This window comes from Myotis davidii, unplaced genomic scaffold (assembly GCF_000327345.1).
Source record: "Myotis davidii unplaced genomic scaffold, ASM32734v1 scaffold208, whole genome shotgun sequence".
Taxonomy (NCBI): Eukaryota; Metazoa; Chordata; class Mammalia; order Chiroptera; family Vespertilionidae; genus Myotis; species Myotis davidii.
In genome coordinates, this window is record NW_006299706.1 from 2128412 (window position 1) to 2142248 (window position 13837).

A 13837-nucleotide genomic window follows, 5' to 3' on the forward strand; every position below is an offset into this window, starting at 1 on the left:
ACGGCCTGGCCTGGCCTGGGCGGGGCTGGGGCTGTTGCACTTACGGAATCTGGTCCACAGAAGAGATGATGGCTACAAGGAATTTGTCAGTCACGGCGAGGAGGCTGCGAAGGGAGATGTCCAGTCGTCTCTGGACCTCAGGGTGGCTCAAGGCCTGCTCTGGGGTGACGTTGTAGGGGAGGTGGCTGTGGGCAGAGAGAGACAAGGTATCAGCCAGAGTCCCCCTCCCATGGCCTCCCCTCCTAAGGTCTTCCCCCTTAAACTCTTCATCTAACAACAGGATTTCATGCACAGACATGCTAAGGGCAGCCCAGCATGCTTAAGGGGATCAGGCCAAAATAAGGAAAAGGACTCAGAAAGGACTGGATCCATGTGAGTGGAAAGTAAAGGAAGAGCTGGAATAGCCACGGGGAGGTGGAAAAGCGCAGAAGAGAACGGAGAGCCTGGAGTCTGGAAAGTCTCCCAAGGGAACTGAGGAGACCAGGGCTGCGGGCACTTAGGCTCTGGCAGTCAGAACAAGAGGGAAAACTGGGCCAGGGCCTTGCAGTCCCCCCACCCACACGCCTGTGTGCCACCGCGAGAAGCCACCAGCACTGCCTGCCCTCCCCAGTGGCTCCACTTCCCTAGTGCCTACGCATCGGAGTGATGCCTCCAATCTGTAAGGCCAACCTATTTCTCCCGCTATCTCATTTGCCTATTCGTCATAAACCTGAATATTCATCTGTACCCCTATCAATAAGGAGTCCATCTCCCAACTCCTAACAAATCTGACATACCATTTACAAGCACTGACACAGCAATTAAACAAATTTGCATGCTCATCTGTGCTGCTCTTTCTATGTTAAGCGCACCAGGTCCGGTGTCATTTTTACATCAGTCCCATGTTAATTACCAGAGGAGGTCTGAAAGGCTACCTTATTTCAACCTATAGGGCTGGTGTCATATTTGCATACTCAGCATGCTCATTTACATGCCACCTTCAAAGTATATCCAAGCTTCCCCAGTGAGGTCCAAGACAGAGCTGATCAAAGAGAGCTCCCCCTCTGTCCTCGGCCCATCTGCTCACCTGCGCTGCCCTGTCTGGGCCTCGGTCTGGTTGACCCAGCTCTTGTAGATGTGAACGGGGTCTGTGTGGATGCTTAGCATCTTGTCCTCCAGCACGTCCTGGACCACCTTGCTCAAGATCTCCCTCAGGGCGCTCTGTCCACGCCCATTACGGTAGAATCTCACCACCAGCCTCACCACAGTTGGGTTGCCTGTCACCATGTCCTGGGGTTGTTCTACCTTTGACCTATGGTAGAAAGTTCAAGAGGTCATTGAAGCTGGTCTCCTGCCTCTGTGTCAGACAAACAGTTGCCTTTCCTTTTTGAGATTCTGGCCCTTTGAAGCTTGCTCTGGTGTCCCTCCTCCTAAAAAGGGCCTGTTAGCTCTAGCTCGTCTTTTGTGCGAAGATGTCAGCCCATGTCCTCCCACTGTGCTGCCCTAGGAGACGTCTGGCAGGCACTCCACAGGAGGCAGAGAAAAGAGGTCTTCTGATTCCATTTCTAGCCTCAACCCTCAGCGAATTGCTCCCTTGTGAAGGAACCAACAATGGCGTCTCTGAACCTGTGCTCTTTTCATTCCTCTGCATCTGAAAAACCTACTTGATCTCCTCCTGGAGCGCTGTCTTGAACAGCTGGAGCAGGAGGTAGGCCTCGCGGCGGTTGGAGGCATAGTTGTACAGGCTGAAAATCACCGACTCCATGAACTTGGTGGTTTTATTCTGTGGCATCTGAAAGATCAGCTTGGCCAGGTAGATGGGCTGAGTCTGCAAGCAAGGGGGGAGACGGGAATGACGGCTCAGGCGCCTTGAAGACTAGTGATCAGAGAAAGGACGGCTTTCCCGATGAGAACTTGGAATGGAGAAAGCTCCGTCACATTTTCTCAGGGGCGCTGGAAACGTTTCAGACACATGGGGGGGGGGGGACAGTCTCTCTCTCGGGGGGCAAGGCGTTAGGACCACGGGAAAGGACATCTCCCATGGAGGCAAAGGCTCCTGAAGGCCTCAAGGTCCCAGACCCTCAGGAGAGGGTGCAGACATCGCCTTCCAAAGTCCTCTGCTCACCTGGAGCAGGTAGAAGAGGTGCTGGTAAGCTTCTAGCTTCTGCCGTTTCTCTTTACTCAGCGACTTCAATCCCTTCTGCTTGTCCAGAACCATCATCTCCGACAGCTGCTCCTTATTCTTCTTGGTCAGCTTCTTGCAGTGGAAGACCACCTCCTGCAGGGGTGGGGGCGGGGGGGCGGCGGGGAGAGCGGATGATACAACCAGCCCAGGCCAGCCCCCGGCACAGAACATATGGTCTAGAATCAGCGCCTGGAAGAGCCAGGGCTTTCTGCTGTTCAAGGCATTCAAGGCTGAGCCAAGGGAGATAAACAGTTCTAGGGTGAGGAAGGGCCCCTCCTTCTGCCCCCAAACTCCACCTGGCACCCCTGCTCTCACAGGGTGAGTCCCCAGAGAGGACTGGGTTGCCAGGCTGAGGCACCATGTCTACTGGTTGTGCTGTTAGTTCTTCTTCTTCTTTTTTGAACTTATTTGAACCAAAACTGACAATAATTACCAGGAAGCAAGATCTAAAATGCTCCCCTGTTAGTTCTTACTGGACTGTTGTACAAATTTAAATGGAGCTATCACTTCTACCCCATCCCTGCATAATTATATGGTAATTTACAGTTTAAGGAGCTATCTATGCCTACATTTGGCCTGGTGAAGTGGGCCCTCTCATTATTTCCACTTTACTAATGAGGAAACAGGCTCAGAGGTGAAATCACCAGCCCACAGTGCCATCACAAAGAATCAGCAGAGCCAGGCATTCCAATTGTATGTCCAACGCTCTTTCTACTATATCACGTGTCCAACAGATTACAAGGGCAGAGGACCCCTGGACCAAGGACCCGAGCAAGGTGATGAGATCCAGACATTTAAAAATAGTGGATGAGCCACCACAGAATGTCACTATCACTGCTCCAGAAGCAGCCAGATTTGGGGGAGAGGGTGCGCCGGCAGGCCCCCACCTGCAGGGTGATCCGGTTCTTCACCAGCAGGCCAATCTTGATGTCCATGAGGTTGAGGTCCTGCTCCAGCTGCTGGTTGGACCGGATCGTCCTGACCACTTCTTCCTGGAGCTTTAGCAGCTCTGCCTCAGCCGAGAAGTCCTGCTGGCTTTGGTTCAAGAGGTGGATGAATCTGCGTACCACGCTGAGAGGTGGGTGGGGCGTGTGGACTGGCAGGAAGGGAAGAGGCATCAGGGTCAGAATGCGCTCACCAGAGGCTTCCCCGCCTACCCCCTACCCTAGTCATTTACCCTCAGTCCCCCTTCTGGTTATGGCCAGCAGGCCCCCAGACCCCATCTGGTTCTGCTTGTAGCTGGAGGACCATGGGCAGCCTCCCAGTCAGTCCTGTCCCTGACCTCCTCATTAACCAGGTATGATGAGGACGAGCTGTCCTTCCCATGCCGGTGGGCTCACCCCAACCTGGGCCTATCCTAGTGATCTCCACACCAAAGTCAGCGCCCCAGCTCCCTCGGATGATACCCCTGGGCCCACCTATTCCGCTTTACTACCCACTTCTGCTGAGCTAACTTGCTCTCATCCTTCATCCCAAGTTCATTTTCACCTATCAGCCTCCTCTCAGCCTTACCTGCCCCTCACACAACCCTCCTCTGTCAGGAGAGTCTGCACAGGGAGGAGCAGGAGGAGAAGGGATGTCCAGTGGGTTTTATATTATAGGGAGGTCTGAGCTAGATGGTGCTGCTCCTGGAATCACTTTTGGAATGGGTGTTTGAGCAGAGAGAAGCTTCTGAGCTAAGCTACAGGCTCTAACAACAAAACTAGTACAGACAGCATTCACTATGGGCCAGAAACTGTGTTATATACTCAAAACGACCCTGTGAGGTCAGTATACTAAAACCAATTGATGAGCTCACTGTGGCCCAGAGAGGGTAAACAACTTGCCCTAGTTTACACAACCAGGAATAAACAAAAAAGAGTCAGACTTGGAAGATGAATAAAACTAGGCCCTGTCCAGTAAGGGAACTAGACAAAGACCACAATTCACGACAGTGTGGTTGGTCTTCAGAGGTGTGAACATGGGGACCTTCGGAAAAACAAAAACCGGCCGCTCCGACCGACGTGAGGAGTGAAGAAAGGCTTCCCACAGGAGGGAAGGCTCTCAACCTGATGACTGTGAAAAGGAGGGGAGAGCAAGGGAACACGGCTGCTTTCGGAAGTGCCAGAAGTCCCTCCGTCTGGGGCACAGCAGAGGGTGCAGGTGGTGAGGGACACAGCGAGGCGTCAGTGAGGCGAGAGGTACAGGCAGAGGCTGGAGCAGAGAGAGCCGTGGAAGCTGCGGTTAGGACACTAGACTTTATGCCCAGGTCCATGGGATCCCGGGCAGGATGTAAGTGGGAGAATGGCCAGATCACATGGACCGTTTCATGGATTAATCTGGTTACTGCCTGGCGGGTGGGTCTTGGAGTGAAGGATGGTAACATCAAAGACAACCGATGGCATCTTAGATTCAGTGACTACAGTTCATTAACTCATTTAATCCTCAAAACAAGACCATTATTCCCATCTTATAAATGAGAAAACTGAGGCAACAAAGAAGTCAAGCCACTTGCCTAGGACCATGTGTAGATGGCAGTGCCGAGTGAAGCTTGTGATAATGAAACTGGGAGACAGAACTGGGAAAAGAAAGTTCTTCCAGGAAAACTATAAACTAAAGAGAAGCAAATGGAGATAAAGGATGGCCAGGGCAGTGTTACTAGCGCAGGCGGCAAGAGAAAAATGGAAAGGGCTGGGGAAGAGGAGGAGGAAAAGCAGCTGCACCGGGAAGCAGATGGGCTGCGCGTCCCTGCCAGAGGGGACAGGCGGTGCCCCCGCAGGCAGGACAGGGTGGGATAAGGGAGCAGGAGGTGAAAGAGGTGACTCTTGAACAGCCTATTCAACCTGGAGCCCAGGCGTGTAACCTCAGGCCCAGAAAGGAAAGGGGCCAGTGGGGAACCTGGAGCGATCTCCAAGGCTGGGCTCCGGGACTTTGGACAGGAGCTGAGAGCAGCCTAGAAGGACTTCTTTAAGGCTTTAGACCAGCCGTGGGCAAACTACGGCCCACCGGCCCTATTGAAAATAATAAAACTAAAAAAAAAAAGACTGTACCCTTTTATGTAATGATGTTTACTTTGAATTTATATTAGTTCACACAAACACTCCATCCATGCTTTTGTACCGCCCCTCCGGTCCAGTTTAAGAACCCATTGTGGCCCTCGAGTCAAAAGTTTGCCCACTCCTGCTTTAGATGCACACCCACCACTGGGAACTGGGGCCGCGCCTTCATGCTCCCAGCCCTGCAGAAAGGACTCCATGAGCTGCACTGTTTCCCACAGAGGTGGGCAGGTAGTAGGGTCATAGGCAGGGAAAGGGCGAAGTGGGAGAAGGCAGGACTCTGGGGAGAGGAGAAAGGCCCTTTGCTTTTTGTGTGGCTGTGGTGGCAGCGAGAGGAAGATCACCAGAGCCTGGTGTATAATGAACCTGAGTAGGGGAGCTGTCCCCGTGAGAGGGCTTTCTGTTACTGGGGTGGGCACAGTGGCTTTTGTCACCACACCGATTCGACATTCCTGCACAGACAACCTGTACCTCTCCTTACCTGCTGTGTAGCCCCAGGAGGAATATCTAGACCTGCCTGAATCTGGGGGGATCCCTATCTCTCCCATCAAACTGGGGGATCCCCAAAGGCAGGGGCATCTCCTCACTGTTCTGCCCACCCCAGGTCCTAAGGCTTGCTCAAGGTTTGGGACAGCAGCAGTCAATGAGAGGGAAGGGCTCAAGAGGTCCAGATAACTTCGCCAAGGCCTCACTTTGAGAGTTGTGGCGGGGGGTGACAGTCCCCCTTGCTGGTGAAAACCATCAGACTCGCACAGCAGGGACACCCAGACACAGAGGAGGGAAACCAGGGAAACCATTCTCACAATGCAGAGAATGGCCAGGCAGCTTACCTAACATCCTGTAGTCATCCCGGGCCTTCCTAGCTCGGAAAAATGCCTGGATCTTCACAACAGCATTAACCTGCCATGAACAGACAGAAAAGGGATCACTGACTGCTCTTGCCCTGGTTTCATGGGCAAAGGCTGGGTACAGGGACAGGGCGAGGAGGACGACACTCACATTCTTCTGGAAGTAGCCCAGGCGCCTCCGGTACTGCCTCCGAGCTGCCCACATCCGGGCCCAAGCCTGAATCTGGGGAAAGAGACACACTGCCCTCAGACCCAGGGCAGTTCAGCCATCTCCAAAGATCACACATCGGTGAGGGGACCGGAAAACGGTTCTCTGGGGATCTTTCCAGAGAGACAGGAACCTGCCCAAATCACGCCAGCTACCTTGATGACGGCATCGACGTTTGCTTTGAAATACTGCAGCCGTTCCAAGTACATCTTCTTCTGTCTGTACCCCCGCCAGTGAGCCTGCACGTTAAGGGAGAAAAAGAATTAACCCGGGCTGGCCCTGTGGGCCTGAGAGGCTTATAGAAAAGCTTGTCCTGGGCTCTCCAGGGAAAGGGGGGAGCAGGCAAGTGGAGGGAGACGGGGGAAACTGGCCCTGTTCCCCAAGAACTTTGAATTTCACGGAGGAGGCCACATACTTGCACAAGCCAACCGTGCCCTCTGCCACATTCCCTGGTACCAGCTCGCATTATACAACCAAGCACACATACCCATGCTCACCAACACCTCCCCACAGCAACTTAACTAAGATACAAGCTTAAAAGAAATTAATAAAGCATACACCTACTCACCAACTTAAGCAAACCATGCACCACATCCTCCCCAAATACACTCATCCACACATTGAGCCCACCCACAGACATCACACTCCCCGTCATCCCTCACACGCACAGCCTGGGAGGCGCACGGTGGCATGGGTGTAAAGTGTGCACAGGCACAGGGCTGCGTGCCTTTCATCTCTACCAATGGGTACAGGTCACGAAAACTCTCAACTCACAGTTCTCGTTACAACTATACCATACAGCTCTAAGTAAGTCTTCCCTTGAGGTCCCCAGTAATTCACTGTCAGTCTAATGGCCTCTCCCCGACTGGTCTGCTACAAAGGGTTCAAGTGACCTCCCTCCTCCATAAATCACACCCCCTTTGATCTCTAAGACACAAATCTCATGGCTCCCTTCTGTTGGGGTCTCCTTCCTAGGGGCTTCTTCCCTTTCACCCCAAGCTTGTGTGAGATTAATTTTCCTAAAGAACCACTTGGACTATGTCTCTCTCAGCCCTGAAGCCCCCAGAAGTTCTCACCATCTGACCCCACACTCCCATCTGAATTTTCCATTGGTTCCTACCTTCTTTTTTTTTCTTTTTTTAATATGTTTTATTGATTTTTTTACAGAGAGGAAGGGAGAAGGATAGAGAGTTAGAAACATTGATGAGAGAGAAACGTCGATCAGCTGCCTCCTGCACACCCACTACTGGTGATGTGCCCACAACCAAGGTACATGCCCTTGACTGGAATTGAACCTGGGACCTTTCAGTCCACAGACCGACGCTCTATCCACTGAGCCAAACCGGTCAGGGCGGTCCCTACCTTCTTAAGGGTTCTAGCCACACCCGATATTTCACTTTCTTCTTAATCATGCTTTATGATTTTCTGCCCCTGAATCTTTGCTTATGCCCACCCTCGCCCCCTCCCCCACAGCCTTGTCTCTACCCTCTGAAATTCTTCCTCTTTTAGGGCTCATGTCAAATTTCTCCAAGGTGCTCCAGCCCTGGAGTACACTCTACCACTGATCATGTCATAGTCTGGTGGGTTATGAGCATCCCCTTTCAGCCAATGTCCTCCCAGCCCTTCTTAAAGCCAGCTCTCCTGGCCAGGCCTTCCCTAGCCTAAGGACTGCACTGCCCCTCTGTTGGGACAGGATGTGAGAGCCAGCTTGGCTGCAGTGACACCAGCTGCTGTCCCTCCTGGCGCCGAGAGGCCAGGAGGCCCCATTTTCTTTGGGTGTGGCCCTCTGTTTTTTTTTTTTTTTTTTTTTTTTTTTTTGGTATCGCAAAGGTGGACATTTATTAAAGAACAAGTACAGACTCCACACAGGAAGGGGGAAGAGTCCCACAAAAAGGACTCCCGCGTGGGGAGAGGGAAAGGGTCCCCAGGAGGCCCCATTTTCATGTCTTTCCTCATCACTCCTTCCTCTCCACCTCCAGGTACTGCCTGGCACACCCTCTGGACAGCTGCTGAGTGAAAGGTACAGGTGGCCCCTCCTTAAGGAGGGGGCCTCGCAACCTGGATTGTTGGAATTTAGGACCCGGACTGGGGTCCTGGCCAAGGCCAGAGCTTTCTGGAGAGACTACAGTCTCACACCCAAGCAGGCTCATTTCTGAATCTCCCTCCTCCATAGCTGGACGGCAGGCGGCCCAAGGCTCTGCCACCTCTCCCTCTCTGTCTCCCAGGACCCCGACAGCACCAGGACTGGGGGCAAATGACTCTATCCTCCTCTCACTGTCGGGTGGCTCTTTGGCTCCTTGGAGAGCTGGTAAGAAATTCTAGTCCAGGCTCATAGGAGGAATCCCTATGATTCAGACCACTAAGTGTTGATGACTAAGGCTCTGTATTGAGTTCTGGGACTGATGCCCTGAAATATAGCAACTCATAATGGCTCCCACCGACGGAGCGCCTACTGAACTGTGTGCCACATGTAATTTTCCTACCTAACCCTCAGAGCGGGTGAGTACCATCATCATGAGTGAGGACACTGAATGCTGGAGAGGCCTGAGTTAGGGTGCTCGAGGTCACAGGACCCAGAAATAGTAGGACCAGGAGGCAAACTCCAGCCTCTGTCTCCAAAGCCTGAGCTCTCAATTACCACCCACATGCCCTACATCATAATCCATAATCGAGGGCCATTTGCCAGTCTCAGCCTGTGCATCTGGGATGCTCTGAGGATGTCTTTTTGTCTCTGCCATCACAACGTCTAACGTAAGCTATATTGCAGTGATCAGTCAGCTGTCTCACACCATCTCCCACCCCTGCCCGGTGCCCAGTGGCAGCCTTTGCAGATACCAGGCATTCAGAGGTGTGCATTAGGTAAAGTATCTTTACACTGCCAGCATCTCCATGAGGCCCTCCAGGTCTCATCCACCTGAGGACGTCTCTCTCTGTTCAACTCCCATCATTCCTGGCTTGTAAAGTGCCCCAGCCTGAGGCGGGTTGCAAGAATAAGACTGGAAAGGACTGGTTACAAACAAAGGGCAGAAGTTCTGTCCCTAAGAGCCATTCCACCCCTTTCTGGTTAACCACTGCCCTCTCGTCACTCCTCCTATTCTAGTAGGAAGTCCTCCTGTTGTCTGAACTCTGATGTCTTACTAAATCATATTCCACCTTCCCCGTGGGGCAGCTAACAAGCAGCTCTCATATTCTCTGGATGGGGATGGTGGTGACAGTGACTAGCACTGATGCCATGTTTATGGCTATCTGCCAGGCACTGTTTTAAAGCACTTTAGATATTATCTCACTGAATCCTCACAACAACCCCTATAAGGTGGGTGCTACAGTTTCAGATTCTACTTTTCAGATGAAGAAACAGCGGGAGTAACCTGTCACAAGTGATAGAGCTGGGATGCAAACCCAGGTAGTCTAGGGCCCAGAACCCATGCTCTTAACCAGTCAGTATGTTCAGAGGCTAAAAGACCATCCCAAACCCACTCAGCAAAAAGGAAGTAGCAAGGGCCCAGCTGGTGTGGCTCAGTGGTTGAGCGTCACCTTGTGAACCAGGAGGTAAGAGGTTCAATTCCTGGTCAGGGCACATGCCAGTAGGGGGTGTGCAGGAGGCAGCCAAATCATGATTCTCTCTGATCATTGATGTTTTTATCTCTCCCTCCCTCTCCCTTCCTCTCCAAAATCAATAAAGAGATATTAAAAAAGAGATAAAGGAAGGAAGAGGGAACCACGAGCCTCAGATAAGTTCAGGCCCTAAAGACGGGGAAAGCCAGAGCCCGGCACCTGGATCTTGACGACGGCTGGGAGCCAGGTCCTCAGAAAGTGCGAATGCGCAGCAAACTTCTGCCGGACCAGGAAGCCACGGAGGCGGGCCTGGAGCCGAACGACAAAGCCGACATTGGCCTTCCAGAGCTGTTGGCAGTCATGGGCAGCAGTGACCTTGGTGATGGCTGACTGTGGAGGCAGGAGAGGGAGCCGGTGGGTGGGAGCCTCTCTCACCGCGGGTCCCTCATCCACGGCCCCCTCCCTTGCAGGGGCCCTGCCAACCTGGATCTCCTCCCGAGTCAGGTGGGAGGTGTTGAGGCAGCAGCCACGGGGTCGCTCCCAGGTCCCCTGGAAGGTCTGTAGGTGGAAGTAGTAGGCGGTGCCATCCTTCATGTCATGTTGAACCCAGAAGGCTGTGTCCCCTAAGCAGGAGCCATGTAAGCAGAGAAGGGTCGGTGGAGGCAAGAGGTGGCCAAGGCAGGCTGAGGATGGGGGGTCAGGCTAGAGCCAGTACCTGGGCGCCTCTTCTTGGCCATGGCACCTTCCAGGACTCGCTGGTAGCCGTCAGCACAGTCGGGAACCACCCCGCGGAGGGCCACATTGGGGTTCCTCAGCACCCGCTCTGTCTGGTCTGCTTTGCCCTCCTTGATGGCCTGATTGATGGCGGCCACACCAAGAGCCACTGGCAGGGGCAGCAGAAAGGAGTGGTCAATCCTTCCCCGAGGCCTTCCCATGGGCCCTGTCCTGTCCACTGGTAAGGGATTCGGAGGAGGACACAAAAACACCCGTGTGATGGAAACACCCGTGTGATCTCCAGGATGGATGCAGACAAGGAAAGCAGCAGCTTGCAGCTGTGCTTGAAGAAAAGACCGCAGTTAGGAAGGCTTCCTGGAGAGGCAGCGTGGGGTGGGCTGGCACAGAAGGTCAAGGCCAGGATATGGGCACAGAACCCCAGGACCGTTTCTCAGGAAGAAAATAAAGTCCAAGAGGCGGAGGTGGTTGATGCAGCACCTGCCTTCCGGTCACTCACAGACAGATGGACAAGGGACTCCGGACACTGAGAACTAACATGTTTATGTCTATTTGCACTGATCCTGCCTCCTTTTCCTCAAAACCAAGACTTCTCTACACTCAAGACTAACATTCTCTAGCCAGAGCCGATTGGTACAATAGCAAATAGTGCACATTTTGCCCCCCCCCCACCCCCCGATTTCACATGCTCACATCGTGGGGGAAAGTGCCCACATAGGAGGAGGCAGTGGGGAAACAATGCACTCTCAACCCCTGAGGCTGTCCTGCCCAATGACTGCTGGGAAATCCATCTATGGTCCAAGCAGCAACCCTTCTGTTCTGATTCCAGCCCACTTCCCCAAAGAGGTTGGGAGGGAGATGGAGGTGACTGGGGAGGCCCTGCCTATCTGGGCTCCTGCCGAGCCCACAGCTGCTTCCCTCCCCTCCACCCTGCTGCCCCTGCCTGGCCCATTTACTCCTCTGAGCCGTGTCTGTGTCCTGGTTGGCTCTGGCCACTTCCTGACGGATCTCTTCCAGCCACAGCACAGCTCCAGGATCTCTTGTCCCCTGGAAAATGGAGAGACAGAAGAGCCCAGGTGGTCTCCCTGGTTCCCAGGTTCAGCCGCCCAGGGGAACCCAACTGTGGGCTGACATCGGGAGCCACAGGGACAGGAGTTTCCACTCTCCTCCGGCCCTGCTTAGGGATGGCCTGTGCTCTCTGGGACTGCTGCCCTCAGGTTTCTTCCTACCTGTTTTCAGGCTTGCCCATCATCTCAGCTCGGCCACAGCATTCCTAGAACTCCTTTACACTTACCTCGGTATCCACCACCCTGTCCACAGCTCCCTTCCCTGCCTTTGTGCCTGAGCCATGTCCCGAGAGAGCCAACACTGGAGACTCCACCTGCCAGCCCTACTCCCCTTTACCCTACTTCATACCTTCGTAGGCCCATCTGATCCCGACCTTTACCTTCTCCTTCCCAACCTTCTCTCCCACACAAAGTAGTAGAAAGGTTACAGGTGCCACACACATTCTTCAATTCATTTTATTTTTACCCCCATTCCCGGAGGTATGTAGGACCAGGGCATGTAGTACTTTACAGATGAACGAGGCCCGATGCACAAAATTCATGCAAAGGGGCTTGGCCCTCGCAGGCCCAGCTTCGTTCGGAAGGTCGTTCGGCTGTTCGGTCTAATTAGCATATTAGCTCTTTATTATACAGGAGGATAAGTGGAGCTCAGAGACATGAGAGATTTGTAGAGGTCACATGGTCACTAATGTCAGAGCAGGACATGTCTAACCCAGTTCTCTGGCTCCCAGACCTGTGCTCTTCCCATGCACAAGGCCCCACTGCCCTGTGCTGGCAACCAGAGCTCTGCCTGTGCCCTGGCCAAGGGGCCATCTCCTCCCATGGCCAGCTCACACCACCCTCCCCAGAAGGGACTGTCCATCAAGCTGGGGCTCTCCAATGATGCATACTGGCCACAGTCCTACCCACAAGGGATGTTCTTCCTGCTCTGATGACCAACCAGACAGCCCAAACCTCACCTGGGCCTTCTGCCTTTTGGCCGCCACGAGGCGGAGATGGTACCGAGGGGCGACAGGGAGGCTGACATTTTCCAGGCCGGCTGAGGGAAGCAGCAGGGCGGATAAGGTCTTCTCAGGGCTGTCCTGGTTCAGAGCCTCATTGATGAGACTGACCGCGAGGACCTCTGGGAAAGAGATCTGGGTGGGCACAGGGCCCAGACTGATGGCTAAGAGACGGGGCTCCCCGCGGCGGGCCATCCTCCCCAGCCCCAGACTCCACGTACGGTCGGTCTCTTCCTGGACCTGGGCGTTGACCTGGCTCACAGTGGCCTGCAAGTCGTTCCAGCTCAAGAAGGCCCCATTCACTCCACGCTCCTGTCGCAGCTTTACCAGAGCGTCAAAGTAACTGGCAGCAGGGTGAGCAACAAGGGCATCATCAGCCAGGATCAGGGGAAACTCCTGAACGACGTCCCTCACCTGGCCTCCAGGTTATCAGTCTCTTGGTTCGCTTCTCTCTTCACCGGCTGTTCTTTCTAAGCCTCCACTGCTGGCCCCTCCGTGACCTCTAAACACTGGAGTATCCCCAGGCTCAGCCTCTTGCCCTCCTCTCTCCCTTGGTGATCTCCTCTCATCTCATGGCTTGGAACACCAGGCTCTAATAACTCCCCAGAGCACACCTCCAGCCCATGCCTAAATCCCAGCTGCCTCCTCGGCATGTCCATGTGAACGCCCGATAAGCACCTCAAATCCCACAGCTCGCACCTGACCTCCTGATCCCCCTGCTCAACTTGTGTATCCCACAGTCCGTCGTCCCATCTCAGAAAATATTCGCTTCAACCTCACAGGCCAAAAATCTGGGCATCATCTGAATCCACCCTCTCTCACATCCCATACCCACTACATAAGCAGTTCAACTTTCAGTATGTATATCAAATCTGATCCCTTTTCACCACTTCCACTGCTACTGCCCTAGGCCAAGCCTCCGTCGCCTCTGCCTGGGTCACTCCAACAGATGTCTGACAGGTCTCCCGGCTTCTCCCCTTCTAACCTGTAGTCCATTCAAATCACCTCTATCCTCGCTCAAAACCCTCCTCTGGCTTCCTTCCTCACTGAAGTAAAAGCCACAGCTAGTTGCTGGCCTCTGCTACTTTTTATTTGTAATTTTATTTATTATTTATTTATTTTTAATATATTTTTATTGATTTCAGAGAGGTAGGGAGAGGGGGAGAGAAATAGAAACATCAGTGATGAGCGAGAATCATTAATCGGCTGCCTCCTGCACACCCCCCA

The 13837-nt window shown here is 53.5% G+C and overlaps 1 protein-coding gene across 1 annotated transcript in view; it reads right to left on the bottom strand.

The window, feature by feature from the left end:
- Positions 1-13837, bottom strand: part of IQGAP3 (IQ motif containing GTPase activating protein 3) — a 52123-nt gene that overhangs the window by 10593 nt on the left and 27693 nt on the right. The window contains exons 14-27 of the mRNA XM_006775728.2: positions 12832-12953; positions 12569-12732; positions 11499-11589; positions 10526-10693; positions 10294-10433; positions 10030-10200; positions 6411-6494; positions 6199-6270; positions 6030-6099; positions 3052-3260; positions 2105-2257; positions 1644-1807; positions 1067-1291; positions 45-185 (exon numbers count right to left, since the gene is read on the bottom strand). Coding sequence (XP_006775791.1) covers positions 45-185; positions 1067-1291; positions 1644-1807; positions 2105-2257; positions 3052-3260; positions 6030-6099; positions 6199-6270; positions 6411-6494; positions 10030-10200; positions 10294-10433; positions 10526-10693; positions 11499-11589; positions 12569-12732; positions 12832-12953 — 1974 coding nt within the window. The remainder of the gene's footprint in view (positions 1-44; positions 186-1066; positions 1292-1643; positions 1808-2104; positions 2258-3051; positions 3261-6029; positions 6100-6198; positions 6271-6410; positions 6495-10029; positions 10201-10293; positions 10434-10525; positions 10694-11498; positions 11590-12568; positions 12733-12831; positions 12954-13837) is intronic.